The sequence below is a fragment of the Mobula hypostoma genome, chromosome 1 (genome assembly GCF_963921235.1).
Source record: "Mobula hypostoma chromosome 1, sMobHyp1.1, whole genome shotgun sequence".
Taxonomy (NCBI): domain Eukaryota; kingdom Metazoa; phylum Chordata; class Chondrichthyes; order Myliobatiformes; family Myliobatidae; genus Mobula; species Mobula hypostoma.
In genome coordinates, this window is record NC_086097.1 from 94,053,014 (window position 1) to 94,074,644 (window position 21,631).

General features: G+C 41.3%; 1 protein-coding gene across 1 annotated transcript in view; it reads left to right on the forward strand.

Annotated features, from left to right (window-relative positions):
* Nucleotides 1-21,631, forward strand: part of ivd (isovaleryl-CoA dehydrogenase) — a 141,111-nt gene that overhangs the window by 96,736 nt on the left and 22,744 nt on the right. Inside the window, exons 6-8 of the mRNA XM_063052909.1 lie at nucleotides 3,774-3,910; nucleotides 6,096-6,192; nucleotides 10,284-10,377. Of these exons, the coding sequence (XP_062908979.1) occupies nucleotides 3,774-3,910; nucleotides 6,096-6,192; nucleotides 10,284-10,377 (328 nt within the window). The remainder of the gene's footprint in view (nucleotides 1-3,773; nucleotides 3,911-6,095; nucleotides 6,193-10,283; nucleotides 10,378-21,631) is intronic.

Here is a 21,631-nt window from a genome sequence, read left to right on the forward strand (position 1 = left end):
ATTGCTCTGCTGTGGAGAGAGTGAAGAGCATAAAGTTCCATTGTGTGCACATAATGGATGATCTAACCTGGACTCTCAGCAGTGTCTGTAATTTCTGAGGAGACTGAGTTGTGCAAGGCTCCCCTCCTCCATTCTAACAACTGTCTACAGGAGCACTACAGGACTGTTGAGAAGATCATCAAGGTCTCCCTCCCCACTATTTGTGACATTTACCAGGAGTGTTGTAGATGAAGGGCCCGGCCCAAAGCATTGATGAGGAGGTACAAAAGCATCAGGATCAGACTGGGTAGCAGATTCTTCCCTTAGGGTGTGAGTCAAATGGATTCCGTGCTGCCACTGAGATCTCATCACTAGGACAGCAAGCAGTTTACCTGTGTTGTGCACCACACAGATTTTGAATTATATTTCATTAACTTATGGTAATATTTTTATGTGCTATGTGTGATATATGCTTTGTGGTGCACCTTTGTCCAGAGGAACATTGTTTCGTTTGGTTGTATATATGTACAGTCAGATGACAATAAACTTGAACAAAGTTGACTCTATTTGGGATTTATCCACAAATGATAACTAGAAGTGTAAACTTGCATGGTCTGCATTATACATTCTCTTCTCACTGTTGGTGCCTTTTTAAGAATTCACTTTTAGGATCCAAAGGGAGAATCAGCATTCATTTCCCATTCTTAGTTGTCCTTGACCAGATGTTGATAATCTGTCTTCTTGGATTGCTGCTTTCTTCATTTGGGTTAAGGTCCTTTCCCATCGCAGTTGGACAGGGAGCTCAAGGATTTACATTCAGTAACAAAGAAGGACGAACAATTTATTTCCAAGTCAGGATGATCTACAGCTGCGGCTAGTGGTGTTCCCCTGCACCTGCTGCCTGACCCTCCTTGGGGGAAGAGGTTTGGGAGGTGGACTCAGGGTAGTATTGATGAATAACTGCTATCCATTTTGTAAGTAGTATGCACTGCAACCATTGGGCACAGGTGGTGAGGGAAAGAAGGTGGAGATTGGGGTGCCAGTCAAGTAGACTGCTTTTACACTGGTGATGACAAGAGAGTTGTTGACACAGCGGCCATTCAGGCATGGAGAGTATTCCATTATACTTTCTTTTAACTGTATTAGGAGGAGGAGAAGATGGCGGCGCGACGCAGCGTGCGTGGCCGCTCCGAAGTGATATCGTATTTGTAAGTAGGGGCCGTGCACAATCCTGATTTGATGGAGACAGACGTGAGAAGCACGGAGGAACTTCTGAAATGCCTGCTTTGCTGCCGTTGCTACTGTGGGATCAAGAATCTCTGGAGGGGAAGGCCCCAAATCCTCGGCTTTGCCTATTGCCTGTTGCTGGGGCTGGGGTCGAAGCACTCGGCAGAGATGGTGCTCAGTGCTCGGTATCAGAGGGCTGGTCGGATACTCAAAGTTTTCAGACGGACTCAAGAGTTGGCTGTGGTCATTTGCTTCCAGGGTGCTGCATCAGCAAGTTTGCGGCGCTGGAGGTTCATGGCAGGAAGAGATTTTCTCTTCCTTCTACCATCTGCATGAGATGATGGGACTTTCGAGAGACTTCGAGATTTTTTTTACCGTGCCCATGGTCTTCTTTATCAAGTTACGGTATTGCTTTGCACTGTTGTAACTATATGTTATAATTATGTGGTTTTTATCAGATTTTTTAGTCTTGGTTTGTCTAGTGTTTCTGTGATGTCATTCTGGAGGAACATTGTTTTATTTCTTAATGCATGTATTACTAAATGACAATAAAAGAGGACTGCGTGTCCTCATAATCTAATTATAGATGGCGAAATCACTTTGTTGTGTCAGCAGGTACGTTGCTTGCTATTCTCTGTCATTGCGAACTAAATCCTACTCTGCCTTCCCTTCTGGTGGCACAGGCCTACCCCTGAGATAAGATGTGCCCAGGAAATGATGGAGTAATCTGGCATATCATTGCAGATTGTGTCAGCCTGTTACCTGACTGGTCTCTTGGTCAGCTATCTCTCAGTTTAGACACCAGTCCCCATAGGTTTGTGAAGGGATTTTGTTCAAGCTCATATGATTTAGGGATGACTTTGCATGTCAGTATTCAACATCCATGTCACACACAAGAGTCAACACATGGAATATAAAGTTGCTTCTACACCAAACTGCAAAAAGAGTGCAGACTTCCTCTCTGAAGGGCATTAGTGAATTATTCACTTTTTTATGACAATTTGGTAGAAGATTGTTGCAATTGTCTTTACTAGTTACTTTTGAAAATTCCAGATGCTTAATCTGCAATTAAAATTTCACTGCAACCCTGGTGAGATTTGATCCTGGTTGGCCATTGTGCTGCCACATACTCCCTGTGTGGCATTGCCCACATTGGTAGCTTGAAATGTTTAATGTCAAACTAATTATTCCATTGGAATCCTGTTCAACAATTTCGCTTTTCTTTTGCAATTTTTTTTTGTTGGCTGTCAGTATGTTCCCCCAAATGAGACTGAGTTGGTGTATTTTTGTGTTCAGGCTTATTCCAGTCTGTGAACAGTTTGTCTCTGGGGAAATCTGATTCCAAGTAGTATACATAACCATCTGACACCTACTGAACTTTGGATTCACAACCTACTTCTGAGCTGTTCTGAAAAGAAATAATAATTTCAAACCTAGTTTTAACCCCATATACATCTTGAAGGAACTCCCAGCTTAATCCTATTTTATAGCAAAGTGATCAAAAAACCCTGAGCTATACAAATTTACTCTTAATTTAAGAGGACAGAAATCTTATACATTTGGAAGATGTTGCATTTAATGTAGCAGTAGTTAAATTCTGAGGGTGGAAACACAGATACCTCATTCAGGCAGTGTATACTAAACCATGCTGTAAATGATGTTGCCAAATCTGAAAAATTGTTCAGTCCCCAGCAGGTTTAAACTTTATTTGCCTCAATGGAGAGATGGATTAATACAATGAGGAGCAGAGCCTTCCAGCTCACCAAATCTGAGATGATCGTCAAAGTTTATTGTCTTATGTAAAAGTACAATGTATGCACAGGTGCACTGAAAAACTTACTTGCAGCAGCACCACAGGCACATAGCACCAGATTCACAAGAAAAAACATAAACTATGCACTTTTTACAAGAAAAATCACAATTAGAACAAAAAGTAACAAAGTCAATTGCAGTGCAATATAAAGGTTAGTTGTCTGCTTACACTGATCCCATTTTATTTTTCCCAACACAGGAGGGGCATTTTACAATTGTCAATTAACCAGTCAAACTGCACTTCTTAGGATGTGGGAGGGAAATCTAAGCCCTCAGAGGAAACGCATACACTCATAGGAGAACATGCAAACTCCATACAGACTACCAGAGGTCAGGATTGAAGCTGGGTCACTTGGGCTGTGCTGTTATAGTTCTATTGTTCAGAAGGACATTTCTTTTAGCGTTTAGACAGTAAAGCAAATAGCATGAAACATGGATATGTCCAGAACTTGCTGCAGTGATCTTCCTGCTGCTGCCTTTAAGGAGTTTGTACATTCTACCCATGATTGCGTGGGTTTCCTTTGGGTGCTCCAGGTTCCTCCCACAGTCCAAAGATGTACCAGTCGGTAGGTTAATTAGTCCTTGTAAATTATCCTGTGATTAGGCTAGGGCTAAATCAGGTATTGCTGGGTGACACAACTCGAGGGACCTATTTCTGTGCTGTATCTCAGTAATTAGATCAAATCTTTTAATTGTTCTGATTCCAATAATCACTTTGTTTCACTATCTTTGTCATTTTTGCTTCCTTTCTTGAGGTGAATTTTACATCCTCAATGGCAACAAGTTCTGGATTACCAATGGACCTGATGCAGACGTTCTGATTGTTTATGCCAAGACAGACATTAATGCCAAACCAGCGTCACGTGGCATCACAGCTTTCATTATAGAGAAGGTAACATTTTACGCATTTCTCGTCAGGACTGTTTCTCTATTACCTTACAACATGGGAGGCCATTTTGTCCAATCACCTCATAGACTAATCTACCAACGTTGTTCCCCTGTAACTGAATCCCAGCAAATCGCGTCACTTCTCGGCAGATTTACTGGGGGAAATTTACAGTGTCCAGTTAACCCCTCAATCCTCATACCTTTAGGATGTGGGAAGAAACAGTGAATTGCAAAGGTTCCCGGAGGTCAGGATTGTTACTAAATCACTCACATCAGCTCTACTGCCTTTGCCTCTGTGATGTTGGATATTTGTAAAACAGTATTACTTTCTATTTAACATAATGATGTAAGGTTTTGAATGTTCTGCTGAGCCTGCTGATGTGTAAAATTTACTATTTCCAAAAGTGAATCATGGTCTGGTGCTATTCTGTGAAGGCAAAGCTGCACTTGGCAGATTGGGAATCACTTGAGGAATTCATAGCTAACTGTGGTGATGAGGGATTCCCACATTGAGGATTCAAGAGATTTGAGGTCTCTTTGTGGAGTCCATTTATGGCCTGATAATCTATCATCACCATTTGGATTGCCCACTTTGACAAGTAGTTGAACCAGGTAGATTCCATATTTGGGCCCAGTAACGTGGAATCCCTGTTCAAGGACCTTGGATTTCAACTGGTACTCAAGCATCACTTTGTGGACATTATGGCAGGACCAGAGCCTCTCACCACCCCCCCCCATTCCCATTCCTCCCATTTTCTCCAATTCCGTGTAGCTGAGAGCTTGGCAGCTTGAAAAAAAATATATAGAGAACCCTTTGGCCTAAGGAATGAGTTCCCTGTCAGTGCTTTCTTGATAATAGATTCCTTATTTCTTCTATGCTGTAGGGACAAGAGGTTTTTTTCTGAAGGGAAATTTACAGGGAGGTTTAGCAAGCATCAGTCTAGAATAGATTTGCAGCGTGACTGACAAATTGCCAAAGGTTTAAGTTCTGAAGTGGAAATTGTAAATTGTATATTGAGTAGGTTTAGAGTGAATGTGGAAAGATAAATTTGGAGGAAGAAAGTAACTAGTTACAGGAGAAACCTGGTAATGAACATCCTTCTGTACGCTTATCCAGAAAGACACCATCACGGTGTTGTTCTGTGGTTCCAGCATTGTTGCTTCCACTGAATTATCTTTCCATTTCTAGTGGTGTAACAAGGCAGGCTGGCTCGAAAGCTCTTGGTCTTGTTGCTTGTTCACCATGCATGTCCCTGCTCTGCATCCTGTGTGTTGGAATGGGATAGAGCCGTGGTTCTCGGCCTTTAAAACCTACTTGTTCACACAGTGCCCCTCCCTCCCCTGTATAAAGATCTAATAACATAAGCTGCTTCATTTGAGGAGTTGGGGCTATCCAAATGACTTTTAATGCAACAGATGCAACAAGCATGACAGGTGTTTTACTTTTATGAACTTTTCGATTGTCTCAATTGGCTTAATATTCTATCACCTTTGCCTCACTCCCCAAAAGGCCAGACATCTCAAAGTGGGTACCAGTGGAAAAATCCATTCCAAGTCATGTAGCCAGTGTGACTTTGGACTATTGTGAGATGAGTACATGGGGGATTTTGTCCACATCCTTTCATAGCTGACAGATGGTCAAACCAATTACAGCAAGGCTAATTGTTCTCACCAGCTTCTCCTCATTTTGTCTTTATTCCAGTGTGTCTTGGAGAATTTTAGACCATTAGATTTGGGAGCAGAATTAGGCTATTTGGCCCATCAAGTCTGCTCTGCCATTCGATCATGGCTGATAATGTATATTATCTCTCTCAACCCCATTCTCCTGCCTTCTCTCCCTAATCTTCCCAAGCAGCCAAAATTTATAACTTCATTATTTGCTGGTATGATCCTCGTACACATTTTGGAGACTTGCTATCCCCTAGCTTATATTTTGAGTATGTTTGAAATTTCTTAGAGGATTCTAGCCACCACAGAGAGAGATGTAAGGTGGAATGGGCTTGTTTTGTTGTAATGTTTCCTTTCTGAAGAAGATGGCAGCAGAAAGTATTGATGATGCATGATGAGCTGAGGTCTGTGTAGCCATAGTGGGGAGGTGGATCAGCTCTAAGAACAAGGCAGGCAATATGGCGTTAACCTCAAATCAATTACCTGTTTTTGGTGGACTATGCTTCTTGTTTGTCTTTAAGGATATGCCTGGATTCAGTACAGCTCAAAAACTCGATAAATTAGGAATGAGAGGCTCCAACACATGCGAGCTAATCTTTGAGGACTGCAAAGTGCCAGGTATTAAATTGTTCCTCTATTTGAACTTAATTGTTGTGTGATCTAGAAGCGTGAAAGGGTGCTGGAAGTAATTTCAATAATTTATTTTTGAAACGGAATTGGATATGCAATTGGAAAAATTGTAGAGTAGCACTGGGCTGGTAGGTGGGAGAGAATAATTAGATACTTCCAGAAAGCTAGCAGAGATAAAATGGGCTGAACATCCTCCTTGGTTGTATGACAGAAGAAAACGAATCTTAAGAACATTACAAGAGCCTGTTTCATGAGCCTTCATCCTGTTTTATGGCAAACAATTGAACCTTAAAATGGCAGTCACTGCCTACCACCACCTCCCTAGTCAATGAAAATAGTATTGACTAAGGGTAAAGCTGTCTGTTGAATATAATTAATGAAACAGATATGTGTGAGTGAGCCCATTCAGTGTTTGCATAGCATGTTATTAAAAATACAGATTCAGCCTCGACTTTTTTTGGATCAGACATTTGTGATTAAGTCCACTTTGCATAAATCATCTTTTGAGAATTTGGCTAGGTATCAGAGCTAATCAGTGGCCTTGTAATCTGTGACATTCAACACGCTGATCTGAGAATGATTAGGTTCATCGCCCTGGCTGTGAGTTTGCATTGAGAGTTCCTACTGAAGAGTGGAGGCCTTTTATTAGTATATAGCATCTGTATGGACAAAAGTCTACTTTTTAAATGTGTGCTGTTGTTAGGTGCCTGATGTTAGCAAATCCTGACACCTTCACCATCGTTTTGGGGGATTTTAACCAGGCCAGTCTGAAAAAAATCATTAAACAATTACCATCAACAGATCACTTGCAATACTAGGAGAAACAACTGGACCATTGTTACATCACCATCAAGAAAGCCTACTGTGCTATTCCACGCCCTCACTTCAGGAAGTTGGATCGCCTGGCTGTGCTTCTACTCCCTGAGTATAGTCAGAAACTGAGGACTGCAGCACTAGTAGTGAGGACCAAGAAAGTATGGACAAGGGAAGCACGGGAGCACTTAAAGGACTGCTTTGAATCGATGAACTGGATTCAGGGATTCATCTTCGAGTATGGATGAGTGTGTTGCAGTTGTTACTGACTTCATTAAAACCTGTGTGGATGAGTGTGTGCCTACAAAGACTTGCCATACATTCCCAAACCAAAATCAATGAATGAACCAGGAGGTACGTCATCTGCTGAAGGCCAGGTCTGTGGCAATCAAGTCTGGAGATCCAGGTCTGTACCAGAAAACCAGGTATGACTTGCGGAGGGTTACTTCAAGGGCGAAGAGACAATTTCGAACAGTGTTGGAGGCGACATCGGATGCACAGGAACACTGGCAGGGTTTGCAAGACATTTACTTCCTACAAAGCGAAACCCAATAGCATGAATGGCAGTGATGCTTCACTCAATGTCTTCTTTCTTTTCTTTCCTTTATTAATCTTTTTATTGTTATAAAAGGAACATAAGTACAAACAAGAGGAGAATTGTCTCAAATATATACATATCAATAACAATGCAAACAGAGATTGAAATAAACATTATCAAAATCTTACATAGTGTTAAGCTATTATATAATATATACTAAAAAACAAAATAGCAATTCTCCTCTTATTGATTCATGAAGAGGAAAGAAAAAACTTTGTATTTTAAATGAAGGGGGAAAAGACCCCCACTATACTATAGCAAAGAAAAGGGACTGGGCAGTCCATGTTGAGGATACGACCAAAACAAAAAGACTTTCTGATCAAATCTAAAACTTCGAGAGAAAAAAAACAAAAAAAAATTGGAAGAGTAATAAATCAAATTAAATGAAAATATTGAATAAAAGGTTGCCATATTTGCTCAAATTTAAGGGATGTATCAAATGTCCGATTTATTTTCTCTAAACTTAAACAGGACATAATGGAGGAAAGCCAATAAAAGACAGTAGGTGGATTAGAATCCTTCCACTTCAGTAAAGTGGCTGTCCTAGCCAATAAAGTTGAAAAGGCTATCATATGTTGAGCAGAAATAGGAATATTTCCTGGTTTCGATGGGATAATCCCAAATATTGCCGTAAGTAAATTAGGTTGTAGGTTCAGATCCAGGAACACTCAATGTCTTCTATGCCTGCTTTGAAAGGTGCAGAAGATTCCTGCTGCACCTAGTGACCCTGGGATCTCTGTCTTGGAGGCCAATATTAGGCTGTCTTTAAAGAGGGTGAACCCTCACAAGGTGGAAGGTCCCGATGGAGTACCTGGTAAGTCTGTGAAAACTTGTGCCAACCAACTGGCGGGAGTACTCCAGGACATTTTCAACCTCTCACTGCTACGGACGGAAGCTTCAAAAAGGCAACAATTATACCAGTCCCGAAGAAGAATAATGTGAGCTGCCTTAATGACTATCGCCCAGTAACACTCACATCTATAGTGATGAAATGCTTTGAGCGATTGGTCATAACTAGACTGAACTCCTGCCTCAGCAAGGACCTGGACCCACTGCAATTTGCCAATGCTACAATAGGTCAACGGCAGACGCAATCTCAATGGCTCTTCACATGGCTGTAGGCCACCCGGACAACACAAACACCCATGTCAGGATGCTGTTCATTGACTATAGCTCAGCATTTAATACCATCATTCCCACAATCCTGATTGAGAAGTTACAGAACCTGGGCCTCTGTACCTCCTTCTTCAATTGGATCCTTGACTCCTAACCGGAAGACCACAATCTGTGCGGATTGGTGATAACATCTCCTCCTTGCTGATGATCAACACTGGTGCACCTCAGGGGTGTGTACTTAGCCCACTGCTCTACTCTCTCTGTACCCACGACTGTGTGGCTAGGCATAGCTCAAATACCATCCATAAATTTGCTGACAATACAACCGTTGTGGGTAGAATCTCAGATGGAGACGAGGGCGTACAGGAGTGAAATGTGCCAACTAGTGGAGAGGTTTCGCAGCAACAACCTTGCACTCAACCCCCATCAGTAAGACAGAAGAGCTGATAGTTGATCTCAGGAAGGGTAAGATGAAGGAACACATACCAATCCTCATAGAGGGATCAGAAGTGGAGAGAGTGTGCAGTTTCAAGTTTCTGGGTATCAAGATGTCTGAGGACCTAACCTGGTCCCTATATACAGATGCAGCTACAAAGAAGGCAGGACTATGCTTCATTAGGAGTTTGAAGATATTTGGTATGTCGACAAATACGCTCAAAAGCTTCTATAGATGTACCATGGAGAGCATTCTGACAGGCTGCATCACTGTCTGGTATGGAGGAGCTATGGTACAGGAACAAAAGAACCTTCAGAGGGTCATAAATTTAGTCAGCTCCATTTTGAGTACTAGCCTACAAAGTACCCAGGACATCTTTAAGGAACGGTGTCTCAGAAAGGCAGCGTCCATTATTAAGGACCCCAGCACCCAGGGCATGCCTTTTTCTTACTGTTATCATCAGATAGGAGGTACAGAAGCCTAATGCACACACTCAGTGATTCAGGAACAGCTTTTGCCCCTCTGCCATCTGATTCCTAAATGGACATTGAACCCATGAACACGACCTCACTTTTTTAATATATATTATTTTTGGTTTTTAATCTATTCAATATACATATACTGTAATTGATTTACTTATTTTTTTTCTTCTATATTATGTGTTGTATTGAACTGCTGCTGCTAAGTTATAGAATTTCATAGAAAACCCACAGCACAATACAGGCCCTTCGGCCCACAATGCTGTGCCGAACATGTACTTACTTTAGAAATTACCTAGGGTTACCCATAGCCCTCTATCTTTCTAAGCTCCATGTGCCTATTCAGGAGTCCCTTAAAAGACCCTATCGTATCTGCCTCCACCAATGTCACCGGCAGCCCATTCCACGCACTCACCATTCTATGCATAAAAAAACTTGCCCCTGACATCTCCTCTGTACCTACTTCCAAGCACCTTAAAACTCTGCCCTCTCGTGTTAGCCATTTCAGCCCGAGGAAAAAGCCTCTGACTATCCACACGATCAATATCTCTAACAAAGTTAACAAATTTCACGACACATGCTGGTGATACTAAACTTGATTCTGATTCTGACGTCTGTTATTATTTTATGGTTTCAGCCACCAACATCCTGGGAGAGTTGAACAAAGGTGTGTATGTTCTGATGAGTGGTCTGGACTTGGAACGGCTGGTGTTGGCTGCTGGCCCTTTAGGGTAAGGAATTACTTCTGTCTGTTCCCATAGATTGTATAACACAGGACTTCCGGGTCATCAAGGGAATGGCGGTGTAAGGAAAAGGTCTCGCAACAAAAAAGAAGGTAAACTGCCCCAAAATCGAATTTAGACAAATAATATTGCATAACTATATTAATAAAAGGGGCAAGGATGATGTCTAAGAACAAGATTAAAAAGTCCGCTCCAAAGGCTGATAAACACAAGGAGACGCAGCAAGGCGACGGGCCTACTCCCCCACGGCAAGCCAGGACGGAGAGAATGAGGGAGAATCGGTGACTCTGTCTTTGATTCTCGGAGAGATTCGCGAGTTCCGACAAGATAACAGCAAACAGCTGGAAGATATTAAAGGAGAAATAGTAAAAACTAACTCGCGGATAGATGAAGCTGAAGCGAGGATTGTTGGAATTGAAGAGAAGCTACAAAACAGAGGAAGTGGTAGCAGAAATACTAAAGCTGCAAGAGCAGCTCCGGTGGAAGCTAATAGACCAAGAAAGCCGCTCGAGAAGGGAAAATGTGAGGATCTACGAAGTTCCCGAAGGAACTGAAGGTAAACCCGGGTTGATGATTCCCTTTGTGGAGAAGCTGCTTAGAGAGAACCTTGATATACCGGCCGCAAAAGACCTACAGATAGAAAGGGCTCACCGCACGTTGGCAGCACAGCCTCCGGAAGGCGCCCAGCCCACATCGCTTCTGGTCAAATTTCTCAGTTACAGAACAAAGGAAGAGGTGCTTAAACGGGCATGGCAAAAGAAAGGTTTCATGTGGAGCAACTGTAAAATCAGTTTAGACCACGACTACGCACCGGGGAACCTTGCCAGACGGAAGGAATATGCGGAAACACGGAGGATCCTGAAGGAAAACAACATCAGATTTCAGACCCTGTATCCAGCTCGGCTGAGAGTCTTCTACGACGAAAGGACAAAAACTTACGCTACGGCGGAGGAGGCAACGTCGGACCTGGCGGACCGGGGACTACCTATGAAAATTATCACCCAACCGGAGTCACTACTGGAGAGGATTCGGCAGAAGTCGTGGAAGCCAGTGTGGCGAGGGCGCTCCACACGAACCAGAGTGTCAAACTACAAGGAAAAGCTGCAAATATTCAGACGCGAATATACAGAGAATACAGATTAATTAAGAGAAATGACTGAAAAGAGTAAATCGGACTTAAAGGTAAAATGAAAACTAGTAACTGAAAATAAACTAGACGGAATAACTTGAATGATAGCAATATGGTTGAGACATAAATAGGAGAAAATTCTCTATGATTATTGAAACTGCTGAGGGCCCTCTAACACAGGGTGAAGATAGAGGTTATCCCTCTGAACTGAGGCGGGTCGGTGCTCAGGCCTTACTGTGGGAAGTCAGGAAAAATTTTCAAATGTTATACGTTCAAAAATGTCTAGGGTGTGGTTATATGTTTTGGTTTACTGTTGAGAAGGGATTGCTTACTGTTTGGTTAGAAAAGGAGAGTTTTTTTTTCTACGAGAGAAAAATGCAAACTAAATTGGTAAAAATAATTTCTTATAATGTTAATGGGGTTTTGAATCCAATTAAAAGAAATAAGATTATGTCTAAGTTGAAAAAAGAGAGAGCACAAATAGCTTTCCTCCAGGAAACACATATGAGCCAATCTGAGCATGAAAAATTAAAAAGAATGGGCTTTAAGCATGTATTTTATTCATCATATAAATTGAGCCACAAAAGAGGGGTAGCTACTTTAATATCAACTACTCTTAATTATGAACATATTTCAGAGACTAAAGACAAAGATGGACGATTTGTAAAAATTACAGGAAGAATAGAAGGTACAGAAATAACATTGCTGAATGTTTATGCTCCTCCAGGTTGTGAATGGTCATTTTATAGACACATTTTTGACCTAATGGTCAGTTCTCAAGGGGTAGTAATTTGTGGAGGGGATTTTAATATTAGATTAAATCCTGTATTAGATTCTTCAAGAATAGTTACTCAGAATAAACCTCTGACTCGGAAGATGAATTTATTGATGGAGGAGTTGGGAATTATAGATGTGTGGAGGGAATTACACCCCACTAGTAAAGATTATACACATTACTCTTTCCCTCATTCAGCCTATTCAAGGATAGACTATTTCTTTATCTTTAATACAGATAGACTCAGGATAAAAAACTGTAATATTGCAACAACTGATCTGTTGGATCATAGCCCAGTCTCTATGTCTCTAATCCTGGAAAGGAAAATGAGGAAAACACTATGGAGGTTAAATTCACATATACTCAATAACCCGAAAGTAATGGAGAGATTAAGGGGAGAAATCAAAGAATACCTAGACCTTAATGACACGGGAGAAACATCACCAGTGATCTTATGGGATACATTGAAAGCTGTACTGAGAGGGAAAATTATTTCCATTACCACTCACATGAAAAAAATCAATGCACAAAAATTAGCAGACCTTCAAGGAAAATTAAAACAACTTCAAGTTGTAGATAGCAACAAAAGTAATTCAAATCTAAAACAGCAAATTAGGAAATTGCAAAGTGAAATTGACGATATTTATACATTGGAAACTCAAAGAACTTTTCTTTACCTGATACAAAAGAATTATGAAGTAGGAGGTAAATCAGCTAGATTATTAGCATATAAATTACGAAAACAACAAGCAGACAATGCAATTCATAAAATAAAGAATCCAAAGACAAAGCTTGTGGAGAGTACAATAGGGAAAATTCAAGAGAGTTTTGAAACATTATCGAGAGCTGTACTCCCAACCCCGGGCCCCCAGTGAGCCCTGTATAGACAGTTTATTGAATTCTTTAGATCTTCCTAAACTTACAGATTTACAAAATGAAAGTTTATTAGAACCAGTAACTGCCAAAGAACTGAACGTGGCCATCTCCAGGTTAAAGGCTGGAAAGTCCCCGGGTTCTGATGGGTTTACCTCAGAGTGGTACAAATCGCTGAAGTCACAGTTAGCCCCTTTACTACTTAACACCTTTAATTGGATTTTACAGAGAGGAGAAACTGCACCTTCCTGGAGAGAAGCGATTATTTCAGTTATTCCTAAAGAGGGTAAAGATAAACTAGAATGTGGCAATTATCGGCCAATTAGTGTTCTTAATTTAGATTACAAACTATATACATCTATATTAGCACGCAGATTGGAAAAGCTTTTACCTGGCCTCATCCATTTAGACCAGACTGGATTTATTCAACAAAGACAAACACAGGACAACATAAGGAGAACTCTACACATATTAAAACAGGTTAATAAGAACGAGACAGAGACAATGGTAGTAGGATTAGACGCTGAGAAAGCTTTTGATTCGGTTAGTTAGGCATTCCTATACAGAGTGTTAAGAAGATTCGGCTTTCAAGAAAAGTTTATTAAAGTAATTCAGACTCTATATGACAGCCCTACAGCCCGAATTAAGATAAATGGGGACCTCTCTGACTCCTTCATTTTAGAGAGAGGCACTAGACAGGGATGCCCAATTTCTCCTCTCCTTTTTGCGCTATATATTGAACCGCTTGCCCAACTAATAAGACAGAGCAAAATTGTAAAAGGTATCCTAAGGTGGCAGGGATTGAACAGAAAGTGGCGTTATTCACAGATGATGTTTTGGTCTATCTGAGTGAACCAGAAAAATCATTTATAGGATTGTTTACACTGTTGGATGACTTTGGGAAAATATCAGGTTATAAAATAAATGTAAAGAAAACGCAGGTTATGTCCCTAAATTATACACCATCCAAAAAATTGCAGGATACATACAATCTTAAGTGGGAAGCTAAATCATTAAAATGTTTAGGAATAACCCTGCCGAAGGACCTTTCAACGCTGTCACTGGTAAATTATGGGCCACTAATCTCAGAGATAAAAGCAGATATGCATAGATGGAATCTTATCCCCTTTTTAAGTTTAAATTCAAAGATAAATATATAAAAATGAATATTCTTCCACGGTTACTGTATCTTTTCCGTACTTTACCTGTGCAGGTGGATGATAATCAATTCAGGGAATGGGACAAATGGATTTCCCGCTTCATTTGGCAAGGAAAGAAACCTAGAATTCGATATAACACCTTACAGTTAGGGGAGGAAGGAGGAGGTATGGTTCTTCCTTGCCTGAGAAATTATTTTTATGCCTCACAGATAACCCCTCTGTTAGATTGATGTAATAGGGAATATAAGGCTAGATGGAAGGAAATAGAATTTGGATTAGTTGACAGTTTTCCTGTACAGGCCTCAATAGCTGACAAAGGATTGATGGCCCAATTGGAAAAATTTAAAAACAGTTGGATAAATCTTACATTAAAAGTATAGCAGAAGGTGGTTAATTTGTGTGGAATTAATAACATGTTAAAACTCTTCAGATGGTGTGCATATGATACCGAATTCCTTCCCAACAGAGGAGATAAAAGATTTGAACTATGGATAAAGAAAGGTCTTACAACCTACCTCTCATTTATAGTTAAGAGTATTACAAAGTTTCCAAATCCTGCAGGACAAACATGACCTAGAACCCAATGACTTATTTAGGTACCTTCAAGTACGAAACTATGTTAACCAGAGTTGTAGATATACAGACCTATCAACAGTAGAATTAGAATTTTTCAAGATTCTGAATTCGGCTTGCAGTTCAATACCTAGTAAATCAGTTTCTTGATTATATAATGCACTCTCCCACGCTAAAAATGTAAACACATTGTATATTAAAGAGAAGTGGGAGAAAGAAGTGGGGTTGGTACTTTCAGAGGAGGCTTGGGGGAAAATATGCAGCTTTCAATGGTCCTCGACTAATTCTTTGACTTGGAGAGAACATTGTTGGAAAAATATTATAAGATACTTCAAGACCCCATATCAGGAAAAATATAAAGATACAAACGTGACGTGTTGGAGAAGGTGTGGCTCCAAGGAGGCAAATCATTTTCATATTTTCTGGGATTGCCCTAAATTAAGTCTATATTGGGAAGGTATTCATAGAACATTAGTTAAGGTACTTAGGTCCCAGATACCTCTGAACTTTGAGACGCTCTATTTGGAGCATGTATTGTTTCTTGAACAGAAGGAAGATATAAAGTTGTTGCAGTCCCTCTTAGCGGCAAGTAAGAAATCAATCACTAGAAAGTGGCTAAATCCAATACCACCTACATTAGAAGATTGCCACGAAATTATCTTGGAAATATTCAAAATGAAAAAGTTGACTTACTCCCTCAGAATTCAAAAAGAAAAATTTTATCAAATCTGGAATAAATGGATTGAAGATATAACCCCAATGCGAGCAGACTTTAGATGACTCTCCTAATGATTTATACTGCTCTTCTCATCAACACAGTAATATTGCTAACGTAAGCACCCCTAGTCTAAAAGTTTACTGTTTTTGTTTTCTTTTGGAAAATAGAGAATTAATACAAGTAAAGGAAAAGATTTGGGAAAGGGATAAAAAATGATAAAATTAAGTAAATAAGTACATAGGGATTGGATAATTACGTCTGGGGGCAGGAGCAAGCATGAACAAGTTGGGATATAAACACCTACAATGGTTGTTACATAGGCTTACATACAATATTTTGGACCAGTAGAAATGGTCCAGAAGAGATATATGGAAACTATTATTACTATTTTTCTTAACAACTAATACCATTACTTAGCCTAATAGATTAGAATTACCACTGTACATAATTATCTATTTAAGTGTCTAATTTCCTTTTATATCATCTCAATGTGTACTTAAGAAGGTATAAATAATTATGGTTTTATACATATAAAAAAATGGAAAAGGTTATACGTGTGAAAAAAGTACATGATACTTGTGAATTCCTTATCCAAATAAAAATAAAATTTTAAAAAAGAAGAAAGAAAAAAAAGATTGTATAACTCATCTGTTAGGGACCATAATTGACGTTTTAAATTAAAATAGTGTTTGAATACAAGTATGTTCTGTACTGCCATTGGCAATTCAGGTCAAATTTACTATTCTGGTATCTGTATTTATCTTTCTTTATGATATAGGATATTGTTTAACCCATTGAGGTTATGCTTATTCCCATCACTCCCAGTCCCCAACCTGTTCTATCATATGTGCCTGGTAACTGTCCCAAATTCTTCACTGAGCTAAATTGCAGATAATTTACAGTTGCCAATTAGCTGACCAACCAGTGTGCCTTTGGGATCTGAAAGGAAACCCAGTGCCTGACTTACGCCACATGTCATTACAAAGAAAGCACAACAGCTCCTCTACTGTCTTTAGGAGTTTATGAAGATACAGCATATCATCTAAAACTTTGACAAACTTCTATAGAGGTGTAGCAGAGAGTCACAACACACTGGAGGAACTCAGCAGGTCGGGCAGCATCCGTGGAAATGATCAGTCAACGTTTCGGGCCGGAACCCCTGATGAAGGGTTCCGGCCTGAAATGACTGTTTGTTTCCACGGATGCTGCCCGACCTGCTGAGTTCCTCCAGCGTGTTGTGAGTGTTGCTTTGACCCCAGCATCTGCAGAGTATATTGTGTGTAGCAGCGAGTATATTGATTGGTTGCATCACAGCCAGGTATGGAAACGCCACTACTCTTGAACGTAAAAACCTTCAAAAGTTAGTGGATTCAGCCCTTTCCATCATGGGTAAAGCCCTCCCCGCCATTATGCATGTCTACTGTATGCGGAGCGTTGTCACAGGAAAGCAGCATCCATCATCAAGGACCCCCACTATCCAGGACGTGTTCTCTTCTCAGTGCTGCCATCAGGGAGAATGTAGTGGAGCCTCAGGACTCACACCACCAGGCTCAGGAACAGTTACTACTCAACTATCAGGTCCTTGAACTAAAGGAGATAACTTCACTGATCTTCACTCGCCCCGTCACGAAACTGTTCCCACAACCTATGGGCTCACTTTCAAGGATTCTTCATCTCAACTTCTTAACAATATGGCTTATAATTTCTTTTATTCCTTCTTTTTGTATTTGCACAGTTTGTGTTTTGCATATTGATTGTCCATCCTGTTGGGTGTGGTCTTTCATTGATTCTATTATGTTTCTTGTATTTACTGTGAATGTCCGCAAGAAAGTAAATGTCAGGTTTGTACATTGTGACATATATGTACTTTGATAATACACTTAATTTGTATGTTGAGTGGGGAGAAGGTGCAGTGTCCGCACAGACAGCACCTAAGGGTCAACATTGATTCGGGTTGCTGGGTCTGTGGGGCACTCAAGACTACCTGCAGAGCTATGTTCCTCTTCTGTTTGCTCTCGGATTTTGAGAACATAAAGATAGGGCTACCGTATGATACTCTATTTCATTAATCCCAGAATGAACAAAGCTCTGTTGACTGCAGGCAACATGATCACTGTGTTGAAAGTAACCAGTGCTTCCCATCTCCTCTACTTTACCCCAGTTTTCCCTGCTAATCTCTACAAAGAACAGATTCTGTCTGGGCTGAAGTTCAATGGCTGTCTGCACCCCTCTAATCAGCAGTCTGTGTGTGCTTGGCTATGCAGTGCAAGCCTAGCAAAGAGTGTTGCCAGGCAATTTGAATGTAAAAACACATCAGCAAAGACTTTTCTTATCAGTGCATGTGGTGTCACTTGTTGCTCAGTTTGCTCTGAAATGGTAGAGAACTGTCATCGAGGCTGAAATTCCAGAATGGTACTAAGGAACTGCTGTCGGATGCCATTTTTCAGATAATGTATTACACCAAAACACCATCTGCTTCTCAAAGGGATGTGAACGATTATTCATAAAATGCTGGAGGAACTTGAGTCTGGCAGGAGGTAAGTGAACAGTTTATGTTTCTGGTTGAGACCCTTCACCAGGACTATTAAATTGAGTTCCTTGAACAGTCAACTGTTCATTTCCTTTCATAGATGCTGCCTGACTTGTTGAGTTCCTCAAGCATTTTGTGTGTGTTGCTCCAGGTTTCCAGCATCTGCATTCTCTTGCGTCTCCTAGCTGCTGCTCCTCTGCTAAGTCTCTTTGAGATATGCATAAACTTACAAAGTTTTCCTCCTCTCTTTGGGAGTCTTGTGAGATCCTCTTCCCTCTTTCACTGCTCCCCTCTCTGTGGTCTGTACTGCACTCTGGCTTTTCAACCATGTGTTCTCCCAGATTTTGCTTCCACAGCTATGTGTCCTTCCTAGCCACTTGTCTCTGCTGTCATCTTGCATCACACGGCTTCCAGTTCTATTTCCAGGCCCCAGTGAAGAGCCCAAGTAGATGTGTTTCTTTGACTGGTTCTCCCTCCAGTTCTCCCTCCCGTTCTCCTGCCAGATTCTATGCACCACCCTCAACTCACTCTCCACCACCTGCCATGGACCTCTTTGGCATTTCGTCCTGCGTCAGATCAATGCCTTCAGCTGCCAGTTCTTCTCCTTCTTTACTTACATGAAGGGTCAGAATCTCACCTGCCTCTGAGTTGTAGCCCCTACTGCCTAATTCTGATTTTGGCCCCAGATGCCTCCAGACTAAGACCTCTCATGCTACCAGTAGCCTACTGCTACTTTTATTGCTCCACACTTCCCACCCACCCCTCATCCCCCTTTTACTCCTCTGGGCCCCCTTCTTCCCACCCTGTTTTCTCAATACGCTCCAGCCCTCTACCTTCCTTGATCCCTCCAACCCTGCCCCTCTCCTGAGGTCATCTCCAATCCCTGTCATATCTTTATTCCCTCAGACCTCTCCCTCTCTGAGGCCAAACATTTTGTCCTTAACAGGGACCTTGCCTTTGTCCCTTTGTAGCTACTTCTCAACAAGCTCTGCCACGCCACGATGCTGAGCTTTATTTCTGTCGCCTCCACCTCCTGGACTAGTACATTGGTAAGAATTCCCCAAGCCCCACAGATGACCCCTTCACCTGCCGAAGGCCCTCCTCCTCCTCGACGCCACACTCCGGCCTTCTGACTGCTTTCACAGTGAGGGGATATTAACTATCTTGACTTTACCACTCCCCTGTTCTAATCTCACTCTCCACTCTTGACACTAATCCCAACCTCACTGTCAAACGTAGAGACAAGCGAGGTGCTGTTGCGGTTTGATGACCTGATCTCTACCTTGCTAGAGCCAGATGGCAGCTTTCAGATACCTCTTACTTCTGAATCAGGACCCAACTAAGAAGCGTCAGTGCACTGTCTCCCATACCATCACCGACCTCATCAGACTAGAATTAGGGGACATTGCCCCAAGATTCAGGGGAGAAGATTTAGGACGGGGATGAGGAGAAACTGTTTTTCCCAGAGAGTGGTGAATCTGTGGAATTCTCTGCCCAGGGAAGCAGTTGAGGTTTCATCACTAAATATATTTAAGATACAGTTAGATAGGTTTTTACATAGTAAGGGAATTAGGGTTTATGGGGAAAAGGCAGGTTGATGGAGCTGAGTTTACAGACAGATCAGCCATGATCTTATTGAATGGCGGGGCAGGCTCAATGGGCCGGATGGTCTACTCCTGCTCCTATTTCTTATGTTCTTATGTTCTTATTTATCACATCCAACATCTTCCTTTTACAGTCTCCAGCTCATAGGTTCCCTCTCCTACACTGCCTGTTTCTAAGAATCCTGATGAAGGCTTTCAGCCCAAAACATCGACATTCCCTCTATAGATGATGCCTGATACGCTGGGTTCTTTCAGCATTTTGTGTGTGTTGCTGAATTTACAGCAGCTACAGTCTCTTTTGTGGCCATAGCGTATTCTTTGGCGCAATCTCAAAAAGAACAGGAGTTTTTGCTGCTCCCCAGTTCACTATTTATTCTTCAGCCAATAATTCAGCAGTCACTGTCTTTCGAGAGTACCTGATAGTGTTCCGGGAGAACTCCAGGTCATGAAAGTTATTTATATGTAATTACATCTTTCTACTGGAATTGCATTGCAATTGGCTTTAGCCTCTTGGTGCAGTAGAATGACTAAAATGCTCCCTCAAAAAGTGTTTATTTACTAACACAAAAATACAGAAAATGAAGGAAACACTCAGCACATGGAATTAGAAACAGAGCTAACCTCTCAGGCTAAAGATCCTATCTTGGGAAGGACAGAACTCAAATTAGCCGGGGCATGGATGGATCTGACAAAAGGAATACCTCTAATAGGGTGAAGCTGGTTTACCATTGGGATAAGCTGTTGATAAAGCTGTCTGGTTAATAGGTTATTGGGGTTTGTTACAGAGAACACAAAGGAACTTGTAAAAGCTATGCAATGCAGAGCTACAGGAAATGTCCAACAAGTCAGGCTATAATAGTGGGGAGGGTAAAACTGAATCAGTATTAGAGATGGATGACCTACTGACCAGTTCTGATGCACTGTGCAAGTGTAACTCTACAGTTGTTGACTTTGCTGTTATCTTGAAGGCTTATCCAGATGGAAGATGAGGTGCTATCCCTCAAGTATACAATTAGGGTTCCTTACCACAGGACAGGAGGCCACAGATGGTTAGTTCATTTGAAATAGGGAGAGATTAAATCCTAGTGAACTTGTGGGCACAATATAGACTGAAATTCAAGTATATTACTAAGGCATTCCTGTTGGAGGAGCCATCTTTCAGGTAAAACATTAAACCAAAGTCCCACCCATTCAGATTCCTAGGCACTGTCTCACCAAAGTGCAGTCAATTCTCATTGCTCTGTTAACAATACAACAATAGAATCATGCCAACAGCAGGGTGGCGCTTTTACTTTCTGGTATTTAAAGGCAGTGACTTGGGAGGCGGTGAATTCCGATGTAAGCCTGGATTCCACTGATGTGCAGTAATGCATGCTGGTTGTCTAGGGCAAAGTAGAATTGGTCAGAGCCAAAGGTATAGGGTGTAAAATACAGGACCATTCCAGATTGACTAGTTATTACCGGCTCAGATGCCACAATCTGAATCAGTGGCTTGAGTAAGAGCATGGAATGTATTTGATCCAGCTTTCTGCTGATGCACAGCCAGTGGGAATGCCAGCTATGAGGAGGATGTTAAAAATCTGCAAAGGATTCGTGAAGTAACTGAGTGGGCAAGTACATGACAAATGGAATACTATTTAGGGAATTCAAATTATCCACTTCTGTTAGGAAGAATAGCAAGATAGGATTGTTCTTTTACAGAAGGGAATGTGGGCAGCACAGCAATACAACTGGTAGAGTTGTTGTCTCACAGCTCCTGCAACCCAAGTTTAGTTCCAGCCTCGAGTGCTGTTTTTGTGGAGTTTGCATATCCTCCTTATGACTGTGCGTTACCTCTGGGGGTTTCCGTGCGTTGGAAAGTTAAATCATGGGCCAAAAGC